This window comes from Tribolium castaneum, chromosome 3 (genome assembly GCF_031307605.1).
Source record: "Tribolium castaneum strain GA2 chromosome 3, icTriCast1.1, whole genome shotgun sequence".
NCBI lineage: Eukaryota > Metazoa > Arthropoda > Insecta > Coleoptera > Tenebrionidae > Tribolium > Tribolium castaneum.
The window spans coordinates 21383837-21405005 of NC_087396.1; the positions used below are offsets into that span (position 1 = coordinate 21383837).

Consider the following 21169-nt stretch of genomic DNA (forward strand, 5'->3'; position numbering starts at 1 on the left):
AGATCATCACGTCAACCAAAGGACAATGTTTGAGTGCAACCTTATCTCAATTTTTGGAAACTCTTATCTCAAGTGCATAAAAAACTCTAATCTCAGACTCAACTTTATTCAACCAAATTTACACTTTATTCAATCAATATTATTCTTGATGGCTTGAAGTAGGGCATCTTTAGTACCACACGAGCCCAAGAAATCGTCCGTATCAATGGACCAAACTGCAACCCCAGCCAACCCATTATCCTTTGCATATTTCGCCTAAAACACACCACTTGACCCAAATTCGCCCCAAGCCTTGATAATCACCTTCAAACCGATCGACTGCTCATCATCATAGCTCACCCAATTGGTCCCATCGTACTTGTAAGGGACTTGAGCGTCATCGAGCCATACTCGGGTCCAGTCGCTGTAAAACGAGCAAATCTACAAGAAAGTGGTATTTTTTGCGCACTTAATTTGGGAAAATTGTTACTTCGTTGAAACCCAAAACTCCGGGGCTTTGGGTGAAGGGGCCGGCGATTCCGGTGGTGGCGGGGGCCCCCACGTCGTGGTTACTGGTGGATTGGAGGTACCAAGAGTGGCCGTAGAAGGGCACACTTAGGGTGACTTTGGAGGCTGAGGCCCCTCCACTGAGCCAACTTTGCACGGAGCTGTCCACACTCATTGAATTGCCGTAAAGGGGGGCGTTGAGCCCCGTCTGGGGCTGGTCGGCCGTGTGGTAGTCGTAGCTCATGATGTTAATAAAGTCAACGACTCTGAAAAAATTACAGTTATTTTCTTCTTTTATTACATGCGTGATTATTAGAAATTTATTGCTTTTCAATCGAAATATTAACAAAAATTATGTATTACATAAACTTTTTTGTAATAATGTTTTTAAATAAATTATTGTTTTTATGTAACTAGTTGCATTTTTATTTGTAGTTTTTTTTTTAGATTTTTTTATTAGAAATATAATCAAAAAATATTCAATTTCTTGATGAAATCGTTCACGTTATGGAAACTACGCTAAGATTTTCGGTAAAGAAAAGTCAGCAAACATTCATTTTAAGAAATTAAAAAAAGCTATACGTGTTAGCAAAAAAAAACTGAAAGTAAATTTAGCTTAAGCACGTTTAATCTTCATATTCGTACTAATTTTATTAAGAAAAAATTGTTGCAGACCAGTGTCAACTGGTTAAAATATTGTAAAATAAGGTAAGATAACCTAATTGTTAAATAAAAGTACCTATAGGTATTTAACAACCAATTGCTAAACAAAATATTTAACTAAAAACAGTTTTTGGCGTGAAAATCTGGTTAAAATATATCTTTTCAAAAAAAAATATTATTTTTAAGAGATGAAATTGACAAACCCTGTGTATAATAATTTTTAGAAGTATTTACTATTTTTACGTGGAGATTATATTTTTTTCCAGCGATTATTATTGTTACCTAGCGTTTACGATTTTTCACCTTACGTTTAATATTTTTTTACGATTTATAATTAATACTTAAGAGACTTTGGCATTTTTAATAAAATAATAGAGGGGTTTTTGACTACCTCTTGTACAATAAGTATTGCTTACTTTTTCTTACCGCAAAAATTAAAATAATAAAAAAGTATTTAAATAAGTTGTACTGTTTAAAAGAAAGAAATTTATACAAAAACAATGCAAAAGTAAACATTCATCGACTTTATTTTTTCTGTGGTCAAAAACTAAAACTTTTTATTTTTTATTTTTTATACAGTACTAACTTTCATTTTAATATTTTTTAGACCAAATAACTTTTCAAATCGTTGCTAGAACTTTTACTGTACTTCAAAAATTAATATCTGCACACAGAAACGAGCGTTTTACTATTGAAACTTAAATACTTAAATTTTTCTACAGTTTCTTATACATCATTAACTAATTAATCAATGTTAAGTCTCTAAAAAAATATTTTTTTTAATATATTTAATGATATTCTGAGAGCAACAATGTTTGAATTTTGTTTTCTGCATGAAATACGTAGAAAATATTGTATCTATCCTTAAAAAAATTTATTATTAAAGTCTAACCAAATTATAATTCGCGATTAATTTGACCTTTCCTAAGTAAATCGCAACTTAATTTATATTAGTTTAATTTGTAATTCATTGCAAACCTCAAATTAATCGCAAATAAGTTATATTACGGTTAAATGTGTGCTACACAGCAAATAATCTTAGTTTTTTTAATTATTTAATCTCTAAATAATAAATTTTAATAATAACTATAACACACTTAGGCTCAGTTTACAAAGCATTTTACGAAATGCAGTTCAAAAGCCAGCAACATTAGTTATACTTTTTAAATAACAGCTTTTATTTTTTGGAACATTTTTGTTTCTCACTGCTTACTGCGATTGTCATCAAAAGCGAAAAGCTTTCAGTTACAGTTTATTCGTTTTTACTTTCTGTTGTTTCTTCATTATCTTCACGTTTTTCTTATCTTTAAATAATTATTTTTACTTTTTGGAAATGTTAACTTTGCTTAAACATAAAATTTCGTATTGAAAAGTTTTTTTTTTGATCTTTCTGTTGAGTGTAGATGTCAAATTTCCTTAAACGCTCCAGATCATTCTGTATTCTCAGCTGCCTATAATCTGAGATTTGATAACGCTTTATTTTATTAAATTGTCATCTAAATTATATTCTGCTGAATTATTCTACAATTTTGAAGCTGTTTTCGTTTTTAAATTTTTTTGATGTTTTAAATTGTTTTAAAAGTTTTTCGAAATTTAGCGTTTAAATCTTTGCCGCACTTTTTAAATATTATTAAAATCCGAATTTTTACTTGTTAATCTCCGGAATGTCGTAGGAAGGCAGCGGATTGGCCGACACCGTCACCGACAGGACGTATTTCGAGCCGAACGCTTGTTTCATCTCTTGCAAAAGCTTGACAAAGTTCTCCTTGTCAGCGTTTGCTGGGTATTCCCAATCGATGTCGATCCCATCGTATCCCCATTGACTGAAAAATGACAAACAGCTCGAGATCAGACTTGCTCTAAGTTTGCTCGAGGCGACGATTCCGTTCAGAATGGCATTTCCAGCGTTCCAGCCCCCGATACTGATCAGGACCTTCAAGTCAGGGTTGACACTCTTCAAATTGGCCACGTTTTCGAGCCCGTGCAAGTCGATCTCGTTCCAGGAGTCGAGGATTTTGAGAGTGCCGTCGGAGTTGACGCCCAGGAAGGCGTAGTGCACGTGGGTGCAGAGGTTGGCGTTGATGTTCTGGGGCTTGAAGGAGCCTTCGCCGTTGCGGTAGCCGGCCCAGCTGGCGAAGAAGCAAAGGATTTTGTCTAAAAAATAAATAATTTTTTTTTAATTTTTTTTTATATATTTAGGTATTATAAATAAAAAAATTTTCCTTCTCTTCTGTTGTGTATTTTTTTCCAATTCCTAACGCATTATTAAAATAATAATTTTATTAAATTAAATTGAATAAAATGTCTGTAGTAACAATTTTGTTTGCTAACTATTTTTGTGTGGATAAAATTGGTCTTTATTTACTCAAAACTATAATTAACTGTTTTAAAAAATGGATTAATAAATTGTTATAGTAATTACTTGCCTGTTTTTGCTTCGGTTTGGTGAGTGGAGATCAGCAGAGCTGAGGCAAGGAGACACAACTTGAGGAACATTTTGGTGGTTTTTGATTTTTGATTTGTTTGGTTCGGTTTATATAGGGGATTTATCGCAGTGATAATCAAATTTATTCTAATTGGTTGTTGCAAAATCGCGGATTTGGAAATGATTGATATGATTGTGATGTATTTTGGGTTTTTTGTTCAGGGAGAGATTATCGCGATCAGGATGTGTCATAAATTTGGGACACGAGATTGCAACTGCAATCAAAGAAAAAATCGAAGAAAGGCAGTGAAAAGTTTGTATGTTAATTTATTTTTGATTTATGTTTTTACCAAAAACAGACTTTATTTTTTTATTAAATTGTTTATTTTTGTTTGAGAAAACTTCAACTTTTTTTAATGGGAATAACAGATCGTAACCCTGAGTTAGTGTTTTTAATCTTTGTCTCTTGATACTTTTCGAGAATCGTCAAAAGTTAACACGAACTGATAAAATCAAGTGTTTATTTCAACAAAGTGCGAACAACAAGATATAAAAATAAACAAATAACGAAGTGTTACAAAGAGTTTCGATTTTTTAAATGTTTTCTAACTACTTCAGGCCAAAGCTGGGTAAATTTTGCTCTTTATTTAAAATAAAATTTCCAGATAAAACGCTTCCACTGATTTCAATTTAAATAAATTTTTTCAGCAAACACAAAATTTGTTTTTTGAGGTTTTATTATTTGGGTTAATTCCACAAAAGAAAAATACTCAAAAAGTTTCCTTGGATCAATTTGATAACCTAAATTCGGTGGTATTGAAATTAATTTGCCATAGATGTTAATCATTATTCAAGATATCAACACTTGTAAAAATTGCCGAATTTAGATTTCAATGTTTGATTTAGGCTCAATGTGCCAAAGATAATAATCTGACTGCAACGATGCAATAACCAGGTCTCTCGTTTTTCACCAGATTCTTATTTAAATTCGTACAATACACAAAATTTTGTTAAAAATTGGAATAAATTTGTTCACATAAACCGCTATGTTTAAAAAAGCAAACAGTTTCTTATTTGCATCAAATGCGCTTTTGTAATTCTCCACAGCCTGACAAACATCTCAAAAATGCTAGACTTAATTTTTTCCAAAAACGAAAGATTTGAAGACGTAGTGTCCACATGTCAAGACTCCTTTATAGCAGCAGAAAATTGCCAAAAAAAAACAACAAATAAATAACTAATTGTTAAGCAATAATGTTTGCTCTAAGTTTACTGTTTTCTCAGGTAATTTTTTCATTGAAACAATTTCCATCACTTTGTAAATTTTTTTGTATTTAGCAAAAAACTTGGCCAAAAATTATTATTTGAACTTTTTTCATATAGTCATTGGACCAATAATTGTTATTTATAATTTTTGTGCGGTAAGTACAATTTTACAGCGTGATTAAGTTTTAATAATGAAGCCCGAAACGAAGTTGAGTTAGCTGATTAGAATGTAGCCGGGGAAAAACAACAAATTTTGCCTGACGATTTATTTATAACTAAAGTATTATTTATTTTGATTTTTCAAAATACCCAAAGAATATTTTTTTGTTTTTGTAGTGTTTTGTTTTTGGTCTTGTAACTGGGGCTTAAACATGAATGAAACAACATAAAATCTAAAGTAATTTATTCTTTGAAAAAAGTAATTAACTTATTACAAATTTTGCTTAATCACTTCAAGTAGCCCGTTCTTCGGCCCACACAGGCCCAAGAAATCGTCCATATCGACCGTCCAAATCATAAGCCCTGCCATATTATGGTCCTTGGCAAACTGAACCTAAATCAAACAAAACCATAACACAAAAAACACAATAAAAACAACTAAACCTTCAAAGCCACCGACTCCTCATCGTCATACCCAATCCACTGGTCGTCCTTATACTTATATGGCACCTTCTGCTGGTCGTCAAACACCCGCGTCCAATCACCCGTAAATTCACAAATCTTTAAGAAAAAAATTAAACTAGTTTCATTGAATTAATCATTTACCTCGTTGAAACCCATGACCCCGTAGCCCTTGGTGTAGGGCCCCGACATTCCCGCATCGATGACAGGCGCCCCCAGGTCGTGCTGGGCCGGATCAGCCAGCTGGAAAGTGTGCCCGTAGAAGGCCAACCCGATGGTAAGCTTCCCTGGGTCTGCCCCAGCATTGACCCAGTTGACCACCGTCGAGTTGACGTTTTCGTATTCTCTCTGCCATGGGGTGTCCGCACCACCCCAATAAAGGGGCGAGTTTTCGGCAGCGATGCCGCCCCCAGGTATATGGAAGTCGTAGGTCATGAGGTTGATGACGTCCACGTTCTCGGACATGCCGGGAATGTCGTAGGCGTCGTCGATGGGAATCGCCGACACGGCGATGGTCAGAAGGTGACCTTTGGGCTGGAACGCCTCCTTGATCTCTCGGAGGAGAGTTATGAAATTTTCCTTTAATAAAGAAATAAAAATAAAAAAAAAATGTTTTTTTTTATCTCGTTCCTAACTTTGTCTTTGGCCTCCGGATATTCCCAGTCGATGTCCAGCCCGTTGAAGCCGTATTTCTCGAAGTACTCGAAAGAGCTGGCAATCAGGTTGGCTCTGAGTTCCGGTGAGGCGGCGATCGGCGCCAAAATGGCGTTTCCGGCGTTCCAGCCTCCTATGCTGATTATTGTTTTCAAGTTTGGATTGATTTCTTTCAAAGCTTCGACTTCGGCGAAATTTCCTTTTTCAATGTCGCCCCATTCGTCGATCATTTGGAGAGTACCATTGGGGTAAACGCCCAGGAAAGCATAGTTAATGTGGGTGCATATGTTCGGGTCGATGTTTTTTGGGTGGTACTCGCCCTTGTCAGGGCGGTAAATCGCCCAACTGGCAACGTAGCAAATTACTTTGTCTAGAAATTTAATTAAGTTGAAATAAATTTACTTTTTTCTTCAGTTATCTAATTAATTTATGTATACCATAAGTTATTTTTTTTTATAAATAAATATATATATAAATATATATATAATATATAAATAAATGCAAATTAAAAAAATAAGTATTTAATAATACGCTGATTTTTGTGTGACTATGAGTTTTTGGAATCTAGTAAAAAATACTTTTAGTAGATCAACCCTGTATATTTACTATAGAAAGATAAACGAATGAGAAACAAAAACTTTTTAGCTTTTAGTTAAACAATAGGAACTCGGTGAATTCAAAAATTGTAAATTAGTAGAGGATTTCAGTTTTTGTGTAAGCAGAGAATTAATTTAAATTATAAAATATAGTTTTGTTTGTAAAATTTTCATGATGGCATTATATACTATGTTTTTTATATCTCCGTTATTAACAATTTTTTACTATTAGATCTCTATTTATTATTTTAAACTAACACAAATTTATATTATTCTCAGCAAAATTTTTCGCTGGGTCGCGAATATTGAGCCACCCTGTATACAGAACGAATCAACACGAACTTGTTTTTTTTAATATGTGTGTCAGTAAAAAGTTTCAAAAAAAATAAACTCTTACTATTTTTTAAATTTTAAAATTGTAGATAAGATAAAACCTAATTCAATAATAACTCGTACTCAAAAATGAATTAAAGTTTGCGGTATTTTTAAATTGGTGTAACGCAAAACAGAGCAACACATTTTAGTGAAATCTTAAAATAATCATATCTTCCTTTTGTAAAGATAAACAATTAAATAATGTTTTTAACGATTTTTTTACCACTCGTTGCTTGTAATAAAAAATAAAACTGTATTTTTTAAAATAAAGTTCACAGTTAGCAACGATGAAGGTAAGAAGTAGGTAATTAGACAAAAGAATTTATTTATTTAAAATAATAATAAAATAAGTAATATTTCACAAAAAAAACTGATTTTTAAAGTCTTTAAAAATTAAAATTTTATTAAATTAGGGTAAATTACCTGTGGCACCATGGCTGTGCTGGACGTGGAGGCAAAAAAGAGCCAAAAAAACCCAAAACTTGGCAAACATCTTGGTGTTTGCTTTAACTAGGATCTTGACATTGTTTAAATTAACTGTTTGTTTTTATAGCACCTACAAATCGATAATTATCTCGGAGATAATTTGAAGAGTTTTGTATTTTTACGTTGGCACTATGAATAATTGAAGTGTTTATCGGCCTACTTAAGCACTAATTGAGATAATTGCAAAAACTTTCCCCAATCAATATTGAGAGCACCAACGAATTTTTTCCCCAAGCCTATTCGACAAATCAGTAGTTTTTTAATTTTTGAAACCTCGCTGAGATAAAATCGCTCCAGCTTTAAGTACCTCAATTTTTATCTCAGTCGTGCCGCACTCAAAACCGGTCAAAATACTCAAAAAATCCCAAAATAAAACCAATCCTCACTCGAGTAAGTCCAATCAGAATGATGCGAAATTTGATAACAATCGCCCTGTGCGCGATTTGCTTCGGCCAGGCGTATGCAGCTACAGGTCAGTTGTTTCCACCCCAAACTTTCCCTAATTAACTTTCCAGACAAGATAATTTGTTACTACGCCAGTTGGGCTGTGACCCGTGAGGGCAATGGTAAATTCGTCCCAGAGGACATCGACCCAACCCTTTGCACCCACATCAACTATGCCTTCGCTGGGTTAAACTCGGACGGTACCATCAAAGTCGAAGACGAAGAAAACAACGTCAAGCAAGGGGGTTTTAAACGCGTCAGCGATTTGAAAAAAATCAACCCGAATCTGAAAGTGTTGCTAAGTCTGGGAGGGGCAGCTGCTGGGACAGACGCCTTCATTTCGATCTCACAAGACGCCCAGAAGCAGCAAGCCATGGCGAAAAGCGCGATCGAGTTTTTCCAAACTTATAATTTTGATGGGTTGGACGTGGACTGGGAGTACCCATATGGTAAAGAAGCCTTCAATGCTCTTTTAACCGCTTTGAGCGAGGCTTTCAAACCTGGGGGCTACCTCCTGACGGCTGCGGTCAACTCAATCCCGTCAGAAGTTGGCGGTTATGACATACCAACAATGTCCAAGTATTTTTTTTCTTGAACTTGTTCCAAAAATTACCAAAATTTTTTGAAGGGTTTTGGACTTAATTAACATCATGACTTATGATTTCCACGCCATGTGGGTTGGCTACACTGCCGAAAACTCCCCGCTTTACGGCGGAGTGAACGAAAGCGATTGGATGCGTGAAAATCGCAACACCGACGGTGCCATCACCCAATGGGTCAATGGTGGTGCGGACCCACAGAAGGTCGTGCTAGGGATCGCCTTCTACGGGCACTCTTACATCCTAACAAACCCAGGAGACCATGGCTTGAATGCGCCATCAAGTGCGCCGGGAAATCCAGGACCGTACACCGATAATTTAGGGACTTTGGGCTATAACGAGATTTGTGAGTTTCACAAGAGTGGGACTGTGGAGTTTCTGGATGATATGAATGTGATGGTCCGGTGATGGGAAAGAGAAACTCCAGCACTTTACTTCTAACTACTACTATAATTTATTAAAACTTGGAATTTGGAATTGACATTAGGTCGTACAGTAACAACTAACTTATTCTGACTGCCCTATAACATAAAAATGATTTCTTATATATAGAGGGATGAAAGGCGATAAGCGGAAGAATGTACAAATAAAAGTGGACTCGAGATAGTAAAGTAATTAGGTACAAAGTTGAACATGCCGGATGTAGATGATACAAATTAAATTTAAGACGTTTGCTAATGATAATGAAAGATGTTTACTAATGATAATGATAATTATAACGTTAAAGGGATATTTATAATGGGTACATTACATGAAGGTACCCTATTTGTACGATGGCGATTTTTGGATCGGTTACGACAATGAAGAGTCGATCAAATACAAGGCAATATTTTGAGTTTTTTTGCAAATTTTTGAGTTTCTTTTTAGGTCCAATACGCGAAAGAGAAGAATTTGGCCGGGGTTTTCGTGTGGTCGATTGAAACCGACGATATGCACGAGTTTTGTGGCGAGAAGAACGGACTTTTGAAGGCTGTTAATAAAGAAATGAAATAATAAAAAGTTGATTTCAAAAGTCTTATTATTTAATTTTTTTACGTTTCTTCATACAAAATTTAAAAAAATCATTTTCTTCAAAAAGAAAATTAACATTCAATAATTAAAAACATTTTCAAATCTGCTTCCAAAAAATGCGACAAAAAAACTTTCAAAACACTAAATAAAAGTAAAGATAAATAAAGATTGCATTTAAATAAGATAGACAATAATAAGAATTAAATAATTAAAATAAAATCTTATCTTTTACTAACATAATATGTTTAATTTTTTCGAATTATTTTTTTTTTGATAGCTGTACTAGCTATAATATTCCGGCTTGGTTTTGTCCATGAACTTTATTTTGAGAGAAAACGATGATTATGGCATTTGTCTGGATAAAGCTTATGCTGATCGTAACAATTTGTAACAATAACAACTAACATTGCCAGAAAATGCGATGTTGGCATTTTTATAGTTTGAAACCTAGAAGTTGGGAAAATGTCGGCGAATATTTAAAATAATAAACACACAAACACCTTGCAATTTTTTGTGCGGTAGATAAATAAGGAGGAGGTAATTTCTACGCACTCGTGAAACAAATGAGACGGTAAACCAACGCTGGCTCTTCCCCCACAAAACTAGTTTCGTCTTCGATGCAAAATGGCCGATAATGTTTGCAATTTTTGGCCAAAAATGTCAACTTTCGTCCTTGTTTCGGGCAAATGAATCCTTGATCGCCTTGGAAGAGCTCAAATCACCTGCCATATTTTTTATTTTTTGATATTTGATAAAATTAAAATTATATGAAAAAAAAATCCCAAAGATTTTATTGACACTGAAAAAAATATTTAGAATTGAATCGTTATTAATACTTCTTAATAATGATTATTTATTAAATTGTGGGTTGTTTTTATTCCAAATAAAAAAATAAGATTGTAAAAAAACTTTTCAAACGGTCAAATAGTGTAAACAATGGAAATATGGAAAAGAAACAATTTTTGAATTATTTCACAATTTGTATTTTTATCTGTTCGAGAATTGTCAAAATGTTCGCTATTTATCTGAACGATAAAATCAAGTGTTTATTTCGTTGTGCGTGATTACGGCATGATATAAAATACACAAAATTAAGCTGACCCATTGAAATTCCACCAAAATGCTTCTCCTAACACTTATTCTAAGTGCCACAACTTTGCAATTCACTTCAGCGGCTTCAGGTACGTAATCGCCCAATTTTCCCTTTTCGAAGCCACATTTCCAGACAAAATCATCTGCTACTATGCGAGCTGGGGCGCCAACAGGCCCGGAAACGGCAAATTCACCCCCGAAGACATCGATGCCAACCTCTGCACCCATGTCAATTACGCCTTTCTGGGCCTTAACGACGACGGGAGTCTCCTAATTTTGGACAACGCGACGGACATCACCAACGGTTAGTTCAATTTTACAAAAAATGATACAATTAATAGAAAAAAAATTAGGGGGTTTGCAAAAGGTGGCCGCTTTGAAGAAAACCAACCCGGCCCTGAAGGCCCTCTTCAGCCTTGGCGGGTACGCCGCCGGCACCGCCACCTTCACGGCCGTCGCCGCCGACGCCACCAAACGCGCCACGATGGCCAAGAGCGCCTTGGAGTTCTTCGAAACGTACAACTTCGACGGACTTGACGTGGACTGGGAGTACCCTCTGGAAGGAGACCGCGCGAATTTCATCACTCTCTTGAGCGATTTGAAGGAGGCGTTCAGACCTGGGGGCTATCTCTTGACGGTGGCGGTGGCGGCCATTCCGACCGACGCCGCCTACGACGTCCCGGCCATGTCCAAGTAAAACGATGTATGTGACTCCCCAAAAATTCCCTCAAGTGTTTTAGACGTGATTAACGTCATGACTTATGATTTCCACGGGTCTTGGGCGGGGGTCACGGCCCAGAACTCGCCCCTTTATGCCTCCCCACTGGACGGCGAGTGGCAGAGGGACAACTTGAACGCAAATTCGTCCATAACGCACTGGATCCTGAGCGGTGCTGATCCGCAGAAACTGGCCATTGGGATTGCATTCTATGGTCATGCGTTCACTCTGGTTGACGCGAGTCAGCACGATTTGGGGTCCCCGTCGAGTGGGCCGGCCCCACCTGGGGATTTCACCGAAAATATGGGCACGCTGGGGTACAATGAGGTGAAGTTTTGAATTTTTTAGCGTTTGAATCGCTGACAGTTTGTTCCAGTTGTGTGAGTTTCACAAAAACGGGATAATCGAATGGGATGATACGCAGAAGGTTCCGTATTTGTACGATGATACGCTGTGGGTTGGGTTTGATAATCCAAAGTCGGTGGCTTTGAAGGTGATTTCGTGATTGTGACTATTTTTCGAATTTTAAGGCTTTGGTTTTAGGCTCAATATGCCAAGGATAATAATTTGGCCGGTGTTATGATCTGGTCGATTGAAACGGACGATTTACATGCCACTTGTGGGACCAAAAATGCGCTATTGCATGCCGTCAATGATGCGATGAAAGCAAATTAGAAAATGTTAAATGAAATAAAAATAAACAGTTTAGTTTCAAACAGTATATTTGCATTTTTATTTTATCACCACAAAAAAATCTATTTTGAATACTTTTTTTATTGTTTAATATAAATTAAGGTAAGCCAATAAAACAACACTTATTGCTTTGACGAGTTTATTGTTCACTTATTAATATTTAATTACAAATTATTTTTAATTGCATTTAGGAGAGGATTTTTCTCGCCACAGACCCCATCCTTGTCATCAATGTCCACAGCCCACATCATCACACCTCCCAGATTGCGTTCCTTGGCATATTGGACCTAAAACCAAAATACAATATTTCCAAAAAAAAAAATTATCACCTTCAGTCCGATCGATTTAGGATCATCATAACCAACCCATTGATTCCCCTTGTATTTGTACGGTACTTGTTGTTCGTCATCCCAAGCCTCAGTCCAGTCGGTCAATTGGCAAATCTGTGCGCAAAAATCTTAAAAAAAATAATACCAAATAATCATTACTTCAGGATATCCTAGGCCTCCACCGCCAACCCCTGGCCCGACCGTTGGTGCCCCAACTGTGTGTTCCCCAGGGTCTGCAAGTTCGTAAGTTTTGCCATAGAACCCCAAACCTAGGACCAATTTCGTCGGATCAGCTCCACTATTCAACCAATTGTTGATCGAAGCGTCACAGTTTGTATTTTCCCGCTCCCAGTCACTGTCACTAGATGAGGGATAAAGTGGCGAATTCTCCCCTGTTTTATTATCAGCAGAGCTGTGCAAATCGTACGTCATCACGTTTATGTAATCTACAATTCTAGAAAAAAATATTTTGTTACATTATTCGACTAATAAAGTACTTGGACAAGGAATTAACATTGTAGCTGCTTTTTTGCGGAATCGCCCAAACGGCCGCTGTTACTAATCCTCCCCCATTTTGGTCAAAAACCTCCCTTATTACTGTTAACATATCGATGAAGTTCTCCTTATCAGCGGGGGTTCCCCCCCTTTCGCCGGGATACTCCCAGTCAAGGTCAATCCCGTCAAAATCGTACGTTTGCATGTAGTAGAGGGCGCTCTCAGCTGCAGTTTTCTTCTTATCGGCGTCAGCAGCGACCTCTGAGAATGTTGTCGAGCCCTCGGCCCAACCACCCACACTTATGAGTAATTTCAGGTCAGGGTTTAGCGACTTGAGGGCCCCCAACCGTTTTAAAATATCTAAAATACCCTTCATTTCAAAAACATTTGGGTAAAAAAAATTACCTTCGCTTCCATCGAGTCGGAAAGTGCCATTGGGGTGAATCCCCAAAAAGGCGTAATTGATGTGAGTGCAAATTGAAACGTCAATGTCTTCAGGGGCGAATTTTTCAAAAAGCCAGCTTTCGTAATAACATGACACTGTAATTAATTAATAATTTATTGTAATTGACTGGGATTTTTTGACCTACCGATTGTTGTTTCCGTGTTTTGGAAGAAAGTGGCTTGAAGTAGTGACAAAATGGCTAATTTCAAATACATTTCGGACGAAATATCAGCAAAGTGAGCTATTTAATCAAGTGTTTGCGTGGAAAAAATTCTTATTTATAGAACACTATTATCTAGTGCAATTCAGAAACCATCTTCAGTCGAGTGTTTTTACCAAAAACTAAGTGTTATTGTACTTCTAGGGTGCTCATTATTTAAAAAAAAACAACATTTTTTAATTTCTTTTTTTTATAAAAAGAGGGAAAAGAAGGGAGAAAAATTTTTATAAAGTGATAGAAAAACAAGAACAATAAAACACAGTTGCTTTATAAATCTTTATTTGTGATTAAAACAGCAAAACTCAACACTGGACAACTTGTGGATAATTGCAGATGTTGAGTTCCAGGTCGTAGACCAGCCCATGGTTGCACTTCCTCTGGATGCTGACCAATTTACTTCCATCAGACACACAAGTGTAGTAAACAGAGCAGTCACTTGGATCCCTCACAATCCCTTCCTTGGTACAAACCCCATCTGACTCATTTCCAGATTCTGGAGTTTTGGTAGTTTGAGGTTTTTGAGTTGTCGAAGATTCTGTTGGTTGTTCGGAGGCCTGAGTTGGCTCAGATTCAGTGGTCTGGGTTGGTTGGGGTTCAGGAGTCGGTACAGGCTCAGGAGGGATTTCATCGGATTTCAAAGCGGCGTTAATTGCGTTCAAAATCTGGTATTTGGTTCCGCTAAGGCCGTTGAAATCGTCGGTTTCAATGGACCAGATCATGACTCCGGCAAGGTTCAACGATTTGGCGTATTGTACCTTTGAGGAATTGTTAAATTTGTGGAAAATATTATTAAGAAAATTGTACCTTGATTGCGATCGATTTGGGGTTGTCGTAACCAACCCATTGGTTTCCCTTGTACATGTAGGGCGTTTTTTGCTCGTCGTCCCATACAGTGGTCCAACCGCCTGCATTTTGAGCTTCCACGATCTATTTTGAGAATGAGAATTTCTAATTTTATTTAATTTTTAAAGAAAATTACGGACGAAATAAAATAAGTTCAAGAAAGAAGATTGTAAAGAATGTAAAAAATTAAGACAATGAAAAGCTAAAAAAAAAGATAACGAAGGTGAGAAAAAAAACAGTTAATAATTTAGAAAAAAACTTTAGAAAGCAAGTGGACATTAATTAAGAAAAATTAAAATAGAAGACTAAAAATGATTTAGACTTTTGTTTAGTATTTAAATTAGAAAATGGAGAAAATTCTAGAAAAAATTTAAATTAATAAATCTGACGAAACTTTAAAGTTTAATAAATCTGCGAAAAAATATAAAAAGGCAAATAAAGAGAACAAACTAAAAAAATATTTTGCTCAAGGAAATAATAAATAAACTGGATAAGGACTCAAAATAACATTGAAGAATGAATAAAAGAAGAGATACAAAAACAAGAAAAAAAATTGCAATAAAGTTATAAAAAAATTAGAAAAAACTAGACAAAAATCGAGCAAATTAAAAAAAATAAATAAAAATTAAATATTAAATGGTAAAGAAAAAAGAAAAAAAGCAAGAATAAATACGTAAAAACATAAGAACAAAATGTATAAAATAATAAAAATTTTCACTGTTGAATAAATAGAAAGCAATGTTCAGTTAAAGTTATAAAAAAAGCAAAAGAAATACAAATATATTTAATAAATAAATAAAACTAGAAAAAAATTAAATAAAAGTAGAAGTTTACAGGAATATTTCTGTAGTAAATCTTCTCATACTCAAACGTAGGGTTGACCCAACAAAAAGAGCTAGACAATTTTAAAAAAACTAGACAAGAACAAAAAACTCTTAAAGTTTTTTTAAGAATCGAAATATAATGAGTTTTAAGTAAATCAAGAAAACAATCTTGAGTCTAATAGAAATATAAGTTTATGAAAAAATAAAAAAGATTGTTGTGGCATTTTCTAAACTAATTAAATTACAAAAAGAAAAAACCCAGAAAAAACTTTTAAGAATTTGAATAAAAGGTCATAAAGAAAATAAAACTGGAGAAGAATGTAAAAATTATTTTGGCAGCAAAATTTGTAGATAGAAGTCAAATGAAAATTTAAACAACGAGGAAAAAATTATAACAAATCAATTTAAAATAAAAGTACGAATTTGCAGATAAAGTGAAGTTAAAAAATTTTTAGTTAAAATAAAAAATAGACAAATATTCACTTAAAAAAATAAAGTAAAAAAATTACCTCATTGTAACCCATCATTCCACGCTCCCCTGTATACCTCCCAGCATCCCCTCCTGCCACAATGGGCGCCCCCAATTTATTATTACTCGCACTAGCGAGTGTGAAACTTCGCCCATAAACCCCAAGTCCTAGAACCAATTTTCCTGGATCAGCCCCTCTCTCAATCCACCCTCGAATGGAAGCATCCACATTGAGTAACTTTTGACTACCCTCAACGTCAATCGAGGAGGCATAAAGTGGGGCATTTTGCCCAGTCACCGACTCCCATGATCCGTGCAAATCGTACGCCATCACATTAATAAAATCGAGATACCTTCACACAAAAAAAATTACGTCGAAACAAAACCTAATCAACTTACTTGCTCAAAGATGGCACATGGTAAGACAAGTCCACTGAGGGCCCAGCGGCGGCGACAGCCGCCGTCAAAAGCAACCCATGTTGGTCCCAAACCTCCCTAAATTCCTTAATCAAAGTGGCGTAGTTTTGCTAAAACAATTAATTGTTAAACGAAGTCCAAAAATCTGGACTTCGGGTACTATATCAGCAGCTGCGCCCCCACGTTGTCCAGGGTACTCCCAGTCAAGGTCAAACCCATCAAAGCCCCATTTCTGGACCAAATTCAAGGCACTCTTGATGAAAGTGGCCCGTTTGGCGGCGTCAGCCGCCACCTGTGAGTACGTCTCCGAACCCTCATTCCATCCCCCAATTGCGATCAAAGTTTTCAAATTTGGATTTTTCACTTTGAGGGCATTTAGCTTAGCTATGGTCCCAGCATCCACGTCCAAATACTCATCCAAGTGTCTCACGTTACCATCGGCTTGCAGCCCAACGAAGGAATAGATGATATGGGTGCACAAATATGGGTCAATATGGTCGACAGTGAAGCGCCCATTGCCCCAGCGATAAGTGGACCACGTCCCCCAATAGCACACCACTTTGTCTAAACTTCGGTCAATTAAAATTTTAATGAAATGAATTAATTACCTGTGGTGGCTGAAACGAGGGCACCGCTGAAATAAACCAGCAAGAAACTCGCTACTAAAGCCTTTGACATTTTCTAATGCGAATATTGGAACAGCACGTGTCTCCTATTTATAAGGGCTTGCTATCTGTTAAATCTTTTATGAGGGACAATAAATTTAATTATTGCAATTGACGATTAATCAGTTTTAAATTAGGTATTTTCCGCACTTTGGTGGAAAAAATCTTAAGCGACCGGGCTACTGTTTATTGGTTTAGTTGAGGGAGAAAAATTTTATTGCAGGATTCTGTTAGTTTAAGGTATCTTAATGTCGTAAAAGTGATCAGTGCTGTATTAATTTTATCAATTGGGTGCAGATATTGACTCTTTACGGAATGTGCGCGTCTTATCACCATTTTTATTATTTTGGAGGAAAATGTAGCTGATATAGAACACGTATTTCGTTTCAATCATAATTTTGAAATTTTCTAAAATGGTATGTAATTTGCTACGAAAAAACTTTCTTGTAGATTTTTTATTTATATTTATTTGTACGTTGCATGTATGAAAATGTGCCACATAAAATCAAGATAAAAGCTAAAAAAAAATTAAAACAAAACCTGTTAACAGAAACACTAGTTGAGTAGCCATGGCTTAATTTTGCACAAAAAAAAACAAATAAATTAATAGATAATTACGCAAAGAAACTAAAACAAAAAAATTGGATTATAAAATTAAAAGAAAAACTTGAATAGTTCTCAAAAGCTAAAGATGTATGTATGATTTTGCTTTTATACGAAAAAAAGGGTAGTTCTAGAAAAATTTAGAAGAGGTTGCAAAAATAAAGCTACATAAAAACTAAAAAAAAACACTAAAATAAAAAATTAAAAAAAATATTTTGGTAATTTAAACAATACTCTTGAAATTACTTAAACAGTTAAAAATATTAGATTAATAAAAATCAAACCTTCAATTTTGCACACCATATTGCCTCAAGATTTTTTCTTATTATCTCAATATTTCTCTTAAATTTGTCTGATTTCTTCACGATTTTCCCTACTTTTTAAAATAATTTTCTTAAGTATTTCTCCAATTTCTTCAATTTTTTACACCGATTTTGTCTGTAGTTTATTCCTATAGAATTAAAATATACAATCAAAAAAAAAAACAGATATATTTATAAAGTAACTAAAGTAAGCGACTTTTCATATTAGATTTGTCACAATTTGAATGAACAATATTCTAAAAAATTGTAAAAGAAACAAAATCATACTGAAATGATCTAGAAACTGGATAAAAAAATGTGCGATGTTGGTACAACAAATCATTTCAAAAGTTTCTAGAATTTTTAAATCTAATTTATTTAATCAATCAAAGCGCCATAAAACTAATCAGACAATAAACTAATTTGTTTCATACTAAAACAAAGCACTGTTGTAGGAAAACATTGATATTTGCTTAGTATTACTTCTAAATCCTCTAAGGATTAAAAGAGTTTTGACTTTTCATTTAAGGAAAACAAATCATTACATAACACTATTGTCTTCTAGTTTCGTTTCGAGAAATGCGCCAAAATTGGTACTAATACAGTTAATAAAAACCCAAATAAACGTATTAAAATTATCATTCTTCCTCTACCACGAAACGGATTAATTTTATGACGTCCTGTGTACAAACCGATTAAAATTTACAAACACACTTATTTAAAACGAACTCTCATCATGCAAGACCAACAGTTTAGAAACGTGAAGTCGCAGGTACGTTCATTTTTTTAATTTTTAACAATTCATTTAAATGAAAAAATTCAAGGGTTTTATTTTCAAAATGATGCTTAAAGGCCTCGCCCTCCTCAGCATCCTTGGAATTGTCTCAGCTGCGACCAGTAACAAGCACCAATCAGCTAAAACCCTCCATAAAATTTATACTTGTAGATAAAGTGGTCTGTTATCACGGAATATGGTCCACTTATCGGCTCAACAACGGCAAATTCACAGTCGAAGACATCGATCCAACTCTTTGCACCCATTTAATTTACTCTTTTGTTGGATTAGGAGACGATAGTCGGATTAAACACCTTGAACCGAATCTGGACGTCAATCAAGGCAATTTAAAAAAATTCAATGCTTTGAAATTGAAAAACCCAAATTTGAAAACTTTGGTTGCGATTGGTGGCTGGAATGAAGGATCTGTAAACTACTCCAAAATGGCGGCGAGTTCCAGTTTAAGAGCCGTCTTCATCAAGAGTGTGGTGGAGTTTGTCAAGACATGGGGGTTTGACGGGTTTGACCTTGACTGGGAGTATCCAGGGCAACGGGGCGGAGCTTATAATGATAAAGTAATTAACCCCACTTTTGACAGTTTTGAACTGTCACTTTGACAATTTTAAACTGTCACTTGTCAAATCACTTTCAGAGCAATTATGTCACTCTGATCAAGGAAATGCGCAAGGAATTTGACAAAAATGGGTTGATTTTAACCGCCGCTGTGGCCGCCGCCAGCGGTTCCGTTGACATTTCCTATGACGTCCCCGCTTTGTCTAAATATCTGGATATTATCAATGTTATGGCTTATGACCTGAGAGGGTCGTGGGATGGGGTTACGGGTCACCATTCCGGGTTGTACCCATCGGCGGTGGACACCACCACCAACCAGAAACTGTTGACAGTGGATGCCGCCATCCGGGGGTGGATTCAAAGGGGGGCTGATCCGCAAAAAATCGCTTTAGGGTTGCCTGTTTACGGCAAAACATTCACACTTTCGAGTGCGAGTAATGCGAAACTGGGGGCTCCGGTCAAGGGGGCTGGGAATTCGGGGAAGTACACGGGGGAGGCGGGAATGTTGGGATACAATGAGGTGGTTAAATAATACACAAAAAAATATTTTAATGCATAATTTTAGATCGTCGAGTTGCAGAAAGAGGGTGGATGGAAGGTTGTGTGGGACGACACCCAGAAAAACACCCATATGTATAAAGGGGACCAATGGGTTGCATTTGACAGTCCGAAAGCAATTTCTAACAAAGTATTTTGTATATTTTTATTTCAATAAAATAAAATTTAATTTCAAGGTCGAGTATGCCAAGTCCTTGAATCTAGGAGGTGTGATGATTTGGTCCATTGAAACCGACGACTTTAGAGGCGTCAGTGGTACCAAGTACCCCATCCTCAAGGCCATACACCAAACACTTGGAGTTCGTATCTCGATTTTTTCGTTTTTTTTTGCTAATTTTTTTTATTTTTTTATTTTTTGATGTTTTCGTTTTTTTTATTTAGGGTTCTAGCAATGAAATTGTGGAACCTGTTCCCCAACCCGTCGAAGAAGTGACCCAGAAACCATCCTCGACCAAAGCACCAGCACCCCCATCTCGCGATTTGACTACAACTCTTTGTACTAAAGCTGGTTATGTCCGAGATCCAGATGATTGTTCCATCTTTTACTATTGTTTGGCTTACAATGGAGGTTTTGTTCCTTTGGAACAGAGATGTAACGCCGGGTTGGTGTTTGATGAGGAAAAATTGTGGTGTGATTATCCCGAAGTTGTAAAGTGTTGAATGATTTTGGTGAAATAAATTCAAAATTGCAGTAAAAGTGTTTTATTGTAAATTTCCTATACAACGCATGATAAATACAAAATTAACTAAACTTACAAACTAGTTTTAACGCCAGTGCATCACTAAATTACCCAAAAAAATATTTTTAAAAAAATAATGTTAGTTGAAAAATGGTGGAGGCGCCGGGTTAATTGCATTAAAAAATTCATAACTTAAAAACTATAAGTTCTAGAGCAAAACGGTTTGTGCCAACGTATTTTGCAATTTATTTCACGTGTTATACTAATTTGGTGCAACCTTTGATTATTTAGAAACTTATTTGTAAAAATTATTTTAAATTAAAAAAGTTTATAACTCAAAAACTAAGAGTTCAAGAGCAAAACGGTTTGTTCCAGCGTATTCTACGTTTTACTCTACGTATTATACTAATTTGACACAACGGTGAATTATTCAGAAACTTTATTTAAAAAATACATTATTTTGAAAAATGGTGGATGCGCCGGGTTATAATTACATTGCATCAAACCTAATTTATTTCCCGATCAAAAACCAATTTTAAAAACAAAATAATTTATTTATAAACGAATCAACTCTCTTATTTCAAATTATTAAATTACCCATGCGTCTGCGAATAAAGCGAACGCAGTCATAAGGCATCTATTATTGTCGTAGCTGCAAACAGCGATAACAAAAATACTTAAATAAATTAATATAACCATTGTTATCTCACACGGTATACACTTCCTGCATTCCAACAAAGCAAAAGTAAATTTTTTTTCGTAAAAAAATAATGAAACTTCAAGAGCTTGCTAATTTATTTGAGTGAATTTTTGTCTTGCCGAAATCGAAACTTATCAATGTG

General features: G+C 35.3%; 7 protein-coding genes across 8 annotated transcripts; 3 read left to right on the forward strand and 4 right to left on the reverse strand.

Moving 5' to 3' along the window:
• Positions 1-87: 87 nt before the first annotated feature.
• On the reverse strand, positions 88-3646 carry Cht11 (chitinase 11). Its single transcript, NM_001044630.1, is given in 5 exon segments — positions 88-255; positions 304-420; positions 470-752; positions 2799-3303; positions 3576-3646. Coding segments are annotated over 5 exon segments (1101 nt in total). The 5' UTR covers position 3646; the 3' UTR covers positions 88-129.
• A 1587-nt stretch (positions 3647-5233) lies between these two features.
• Positions 5234-7591, reverse strand: Chi-2 (chitinase 2; the record flags this gene model as incomplete). Its single annotated transcript, NM_001039427.3, is given in 5 exon segments — positions 5234-5393; positions 5444-5560; positions 5606-6040; positions 6097-6485; positions 7510-7591. Coding segments are annotated over 5 exon segments (1134 nt in total). The 5' UTR covers positions 7580-7591.
• A 239-nt stretch (positions 7592-7830) lies between these two features.
• LOC135265725 (acidic mammalian chitinase-like) lies at positions 7831-9627 on the forward strand. Its single transcript, XM_064355741.1, has 5 exons — positions 7831-8044; positions 8088-8595; positions 8645-9008; positions 9373-9438; positions 9483-9627. Exons 1-5 carry the CDS (start codon positions 7978-7980, stop codon positions 9606-9608), a joined length of 1131 nt encoding a protein of 376 aa, XP_064211811.1. The 5' UTR covers positions 7831-7977; the 3' UTR covers positions 9609-9627.
• Positions 9628-10702: 1075 nt separating this feature from the next.
• Positions 10703-12157, forward strand: Chi-5 (chitinase 5). Its single transcript, NM_001039428.1, has 6 exons — positions 10703-10807; positions 10852-11022; positions 11072-11411; positions 11451-11763; positions 11813-11929; positions 11980-12157. Exons 1-6 carry the CDS (start codon positions 10747-10749, stop codon positions 12109-12111), a joined length of 1134 nt encoding a protein of 377 aa, NP_001034517.1. The 5' UTR covers positions 10703-10746; the 3' UTR covers positions 12112-12157.
• Positions 12158-12233: 76 nt separating this feature from the next.
• LOC107398196 (chitinase-like protein 3) lies at positions 12234-13651 on the reverse strand. Of its 2 annotated transcripts, none has more exons than XM_015981464.2 (6): positions 13544-13651; positions 13359-13493; positions 12956-13313; positions 12618-12912; positions 12459-12572; positions 12234-12416 (listed from the first exon to the last, which is right to left on the reverse strand). In XM_015981464.2, the coding sequence occupies exons 1-6, from the start codon at positions 13611-13613 to the stop codon at positions 12294-12296; spliced, it is 1095 nt and encodes a 364-aa protein (XP_015836950.1). In that variant the 5' UTR covers positions 13614-13651; the 3' UTR covers positions 12234-12293. The 2 variants fall into 2 exon arrangements, with proteins under 2 accessions (XP_015836950.1, XP_015836951.1); XM_015981465.2 differs by having other exon boundaries at positions 12276-12416; positions 12495-12572.
• A 229-nt stretch (positions 13652-13880) lies between these two features.
• Positions 13881-16851, reverse strand: Cht8 (chitinase 8; the record flags this gene model as incomplete). The annotated part of the gene is given in 6 exon segments (NM_001044629.1): positions 13881-14373; positions 14423-14545; positions 15795-16107; positions 16154-16281; positions 16332-16735; positions 16780-16851. Coding segments are annotated over 6 exon segments (1491 nt in total). The 3' UTR covers positions 13881-13920.
• Positions 16852-18500: 1649 nt separating this feature from the next.
• Positions 18501-20338, forward strand: Cht4 (chitinase 4). The gene is made up of 7 exons (NM_001080098.1): positions 18501-18513; positions 18566-18638; positions 18688-19091; positions 19169-19609; positions 19655-19777; positions 19824-19946; positions 20029-20338. The coding sequence occupies exons 2-7, from the start codon at positions 18581-18583 to the stop codon at positions 20305-20307; spliced, it is 1428 nt and encodes a 475-aa protein (NP_001073567.1). The 5' UTR covers positions 18501-18513; positions 18566-18580; the 3' UTR covers positions 20308-20338.
• Positions 20339-21169: the final 831 nt, after the last annotated feature.